At 37.0% G+C, this 5,581-nt stretch overlaps 1 protein-coding gene across 3 annotated transcripts in view; it reads right to left on the bottom strand.

Annotated features, from left to right (window-relative positions):
• Nucleotides 1-5,581, bottom strand: part of KLHL13 (kelch like family member 13) — a 137,024-nt gene that overhangs the window by 120,285 nt on the left and 11,158 nt on the right. For 2 of the 3 annotated variants that reach the window (XM_027768174.1, XM_006168271.2), the window contains exon 2: nt 954-1,061. The exons of the other annotated variant lie outside the window; for it this stretch is intronic. Coding sequence is in view for 1 of the 2 variants with exons in the window: in XM_006168271.2 (XP_006168333.1) it covers nt 954-1,061 (108 nt within the window). In the remaining variant the exon portion in view is untranslated. The remainder of the gene's footprint in view (nt 1-953; nt 1,062-5,581) is intronic. 3 annotated transcript variants of the gene reach the window in all.

The raw sequence follows: 5,581 nt of genomic DNA, 5'->3' as shown, positions 1-5,581 counted from the left end.
CATTTCCTGTTCCTCATGGTAGAGTAAGGCCTCCGGCTCTTAAAGGAGACCCATAAGAAGAGAGCTATACAGGCTTAACTTGCCAGAGCAAAGCCCCAAAGAAAGCAGCCACAGAAACTATAGGGTTGTTAGGAAACTCATCACACATTTTTGCATAGAAAAGTATGTCATAATATTCCCGACGACCTAATGTAATCCAGTAAAAGAGTATCTTCTAAAAAAAAAAAAAGCTATTAATCTCTATTTTCCCATCTCAATCTGCAATGAAGTAATGGTAGAAAGATTGTGAAGTATTGCAGGAAGAGATTGAGTCAATGTATCACATAGCACTGATAACCAGAATGACAAAGGAAGACATTGTTCTCTACCATTTCTAAAAGAATGTACATTAATTAAGGCTCTGAATTTTTTCTTGTGGGTTCCTATTCCTTCTCACATGTAACCCAAATAAAACATGACACACTGTGGTTCAGGAGCCTTTGGAAATTGTATATGTTAACACTTACCTTACAACTGCATTAGGAAGATGGAAAGGAAAAATACAAAAGATGATTAAAAGAAAAAGAGAAGAAATGAAAACTTTTTAAATAAAAAAAATACTTTTATCAACTTTCAGGCTCCCAGCTCATTTGTAGCACTTAATCTACTGGTGTAAATAGGTACACACTCAAAATAAAGAGAGTAGATACAATGATAGTTAGTATAATGATTCTTGGGGGAAAATACTACTACTACAGCTAGGACATCAGTTACCACTACAGACACCACAGAAATAAGGATCACTAGTATGGGAGCTATAAGAAAGAGACATCTAATTATGCTTGGAAGAGGCAGAGGGGCACATGCCAGTAAGTTTCACAGAGGCATTAAAAACTGTGCTGGGTTAATTAGGCCAAGAATAAGAGAAAAAGCACTCCAAAAAAGAAGGATGAAAATATGAGGAAACATATCACCTTCCAATGTTGGGGGGAGCTGCAACACGTGTTCTGGGCAGATGAGGTTGGTGAGGTAGAGAGGAGCCGTATGAGAGGCCTTGCCACACTGGGAGCCACTGAAGAAATCTAAACGAGGAAACAATATGAACATATTTACATTTCAGAATGATCATTATGGCTGCAATGAGAGGAAGGAACTACCAGGGGACAGAGAGTGGACAGCTGAGATGAGACAAGAACGAATTAGAAGGATATTACAATCATCGAGGCAATAAATTTCATGGGCCTAAACTAAGGAAATGGTAGGAATAAAGCAGTTAGGGGGGTAGATTGGAGAAATAATTAAGAAGAAGAAATAGGACTTGGTGACTGAACGTGGGGCATAAAAAAAAGAGTCCAATATGATGCACAAGTTTCTGACTCAAGTGACTGAGTAAATAATGGTCTCATTGAATGGGGCCAAGACTATAGATGAGGCAGCAGATAATGGGGGTTAAGGTTACAAAGGTTGGGACAGGTCATGTTTAAAATACTGGGAAATCTTCAAATTGAATAAACACTAAGTTCCAAAATATTAATAGCATTTTCACAGCAGTGGGGTAATACCTTTCTATAATTTTTCCAAATAATTCACAATGAGAGTAAATTGTATAACCAGATGAGGAAAGCTTAGATATGAATATATGGATGTTCACATATGAATATATGAATATTAGAGATGAAATATATGAATGTTCAATTTTCATAAACAAATGGCAGAGGTGAGCTGGTGGCATGATGGTTAAGGTGCTGGACTCCCGTATGTCCAACTATGATTGGAGTCCTGGACCCAGTGGCTTGAAAATCAAACCAGGTATGTGTGCATGTGTGCTCATAATCCTGATAGGATAATGGAAGAAAAGGGATTGTGACATGGTCATCCCCCTATAAGGAGATTTCTCACTTTCCTTGTCTCTGTCTCTCTCTCTGTTGAGCACATGCGCCCTATGCGAAAATTTTAAAATGAATCAATCAGTCACTCAAATGGCAGGCCAGCCCCACAACCTAGTGGTTAAGGGAGTGGCATGGATCCTGGCCCTGGGAGGTTTGAAAATTCCACTGGCACATGTATGCATGTGCCTCAAATCCCAACAGGGTGGAGAAATGGGAGAATGGATCAACATATGAACATGCCCAACTGAGCAGTGCTTTCTCCTTCGTTCTCTCTGTCTCTCTCTGGCAAGTGTACATACCCTCTAGTAATTTTAGAAAGAAATGAATGGCTAATAACCTCTGAGCCTACCTCCCCAAACCTCCCCTAGACAAAGCATCAGGAAAACCAGCACCAGCACTGAACCTGAGACCTGACAAAGGTGTTGCTTTATTTAAAAATTAATTTTTAGAGTTGTTTTATGTATGTATGTATGTATGTATATGTGTGTATTTGCATGCACTTGCTGGAGAGACAGAGAGACTGAAAGTGAGAAATCACACCCTGGGGAAATGGCCATGCCACAATCCCTCCTCTTCTCGGGATATTGGTCACACATGCACATACGCGCAGTGTGACTTCTAGGCTATCAGATGCAGGACTTGAACTGCAGTTGACTATGTGGGAGTCCAGTGACATAACCATTATTCCATCTGGGTTTTTTTCTTAAAGAATGAGTAACTTACTTATTTACTTACTTTATTTATTTATTTTAATGTGACAAAAGAGGGACAGAAAGAGAAAAAGTGAGAAAGCAAGTCACTAGGTCCAGGACTAGAACTGTGGTGAGCTATGTGGGAGTCCAGTGCCCTTCACCACACCATCTGCCAGTCCCCAGGTGTTGCTTTATAAAGTAGCCAGAGTGCTTCTTTCAAAGAACCACCACCACTGAGACCTCTTTTGTGTTTATATCAAGTCAGAAATTACAGTTTGTGGAATATGACAGGAAGCCCATGTGCCAGACTCTAAAAATGTGTCATGTTAATTTCTTATTGCCACTGTGACAGATTACCACAAACCTAATGGCTTTAAACAACACTGTTTGACCCTCTCACAGTTCTGGAAGTCAGAAGTCTAAAATCAAGTGATAGCAAAGCCTTATGGGAGAATTAGTTTCCTTGACTTTTCCAGTTTCTAGAGGCCACCTATATTCCTTGACATATGGCACCTTTATACAACTTCAAACAGTATCACTCCAACCTATGGATTCATCATCACATCCCCTTTTTCTGACTCTAATCTGTGTCTCATAAGGACACGTGAGATTATATTAGGTTGACCTAGATAATCCAGGATAATCTTTCAACTGGAAACTCTTAACTTAATCATATCTACTAAGTTCCTTTTCAGCAGGTACTGTATTATAGTCACAGGTTCTGGGGATTACAATGTGGACATACTTGAGGGGCTATTATCCTGTCTACCACAGGTAGTATTTGTTCAATATAAGGGTACTTTTTTCCCCCATTCTACATGCTTTTTACTGGAAGCAAATCATTAAATCCATACTCAAGGTAGGTAGGAAGATGATCCTCCATCTTCTGGAGTAATATATGTACACACAAACATACACATACATAAAATGTAGAAGGAAAACTTGTCTCTTCTCACAATTTACATATGTATTTACTCAATCGTTCATATCTATAAATATCAATTCATGGATAAAAGTCAGAGAAGGGAGTAGGATTAGGACCCCAGAAGACAGAGAGAGGAGTTATGGTTAATCAATTTATTCATTCATTTAACTAGCATTTATTGGTATGTGCATGACATGGTTGTCAGTTCTAAGACTCAAACAATTAACAAGAAAGGATTACTGGCCTCCTAGAACTTCTATTCTAATGAAAGGGGATAGATAAAAAACATAAATAAACAAAATATAATTTAACAGTGGGAATGATAAGTCTTATGCAGAAAATTAAACCAGGATGATATGGTGGTAAACAGATGATCACCTTTCTTGGTGGATCAAAATAAACTTTGCAGAGGAAAGGCCATTTAAGTAGCGATCTGGACAAGAAACTCTGGACAACATCATGCTTTTTTTTTTAATCCCTGTGTACATTGAAACTAACATTGAACATTACCCTACAATAAAGAGAAATCCCTAAAAATTAAGAGAAAGTCATAATATAGTTTAAAAGGGAAGAAGCATCATGTTTAGACTTGAATTATGACAAGAGAACTCTAATTAGCATCCAAAGAATAATGAAATGATCAGTAAATTATTGAAGAAGTCCAGATAAAAGATGATAGTACCTTGGACTATGGTTGTGGTAACAGTAATGGAGAGAAAAAAGAAATCATAACTTTGCCCAGGAAGCCTGCCCTGTCCTCCAAAGACAAAGTGGGTGTATATGTTGTACACATTCATTAGCACCATATACTTCCTTTTCACAACACTTGAGAAACACGGTTGCTTATGTGTATTCCCCACAAGGCATGTAACTATGTATATATGTATATATACGCATATATGCTATAGCCTTAGCACTTTCCACAGTAAGTGGTACATAAAATGTGTTAAAGGGATAAAAATGTAATTATATGGTGTTTAGCACTCTTTCTCCTGTGTTATAAATGGAAAACAATATTTTATCCTACGTATGCCATTTTTTATATTGTATTTTGTACAGTATTTTTATCAAAGATACTTTTGGAAAACTGGAAGACTGGCAGAATATTATATATCATCACAGAACTCCTTATTATATGTACGAATTCCATCAGAAAACACCACCCAACAATAGGGGGCTCTCTCAACAAAATGTGCCTACTAGACATTACCATGTTCATGCAGATGTTGATCATAGTAAGATGCTGTTTGTAACAAAGCAAGTCATATATGGCTGACCTCTTCCTGTACCTCATAAAGGACTGAAATAGAACTTTATACAGTACAATACATATATTAGGTTGTAGATTACAAGATTAAACACCAGGAATAACAGAAGATTAACATGCTTCTGTATTCCTGACCCCTTCCCTTAACTCTTTATACTTAAACATGCTTTGTCAATTTTCATATAAATGTTCTCCAGGATATAAACTTATTTATTTATTTATGATTTTTTTCTCCTGAAACTTTTTTTAATTAATTTACATTCATCCCCTAAGCATTATCACAGCATACAAAATGTGGTTTCCCATCCAGAATATACTGTTTAGTAGCTTAATCATGCATGTTATCATCAATAATTTTCCATTTCTAGTTTTACATATATATATATATTTACCTCTACGTCTGACCCTCTGTCCTTTCCCACCCTCTTCTCACACTATCTCTGGTGTCTACAGTTGTCTTCCATTCCTTTTCCCCCCCACATTTTATTTATCACACAATTTCTTAAATAATCTAACTACTTTCAACAGCAAGTTCAGCTGGTAATTTCAAGAAAAGAAGTTTTGAAGTGGTAAGGAACTTTGCTTACAACTTAAAACCAGGAAACGGGTTCAAATAGTAGGTACATGAGCCTATCGATAGCTCAAGACAGGACAAAAACTCTTAAAACCAGACAACAAAGGCTAGAAGAAAAGTAGCAATATTTTAGCAAAGATTAACAGAATGCTATTTCACCAGTTAGGTCTCATGTACTTAATTTATCTTGTGTTATGGTTCGATCTTCCCAATTGAATTCTGGGATATAATATTCAAATCCAGACTTGTCCCTAT

The sequence above is a fragment of the Tupaia chinensis genome, unplaced genomic scaffold (genome assembly GCF_000334495.1).
Source record: "Tupaia chinensis unplaced genomic scaffold, TupChi_1.0 Scaffold145659_1, whole genome shotgun sequence".
Taxonomy (NCBI): Eukaryota; Metazoa; Chordata; class Mammalia; order Scandentia; family Tupaiidae; genus Tupaia; species Tupaia belangeri.
The sequence above is the reverse complement of the archived record's forward strand: the minus strand, read 5'-3'. Positions and strand labels throughout refer to the sequence as shown.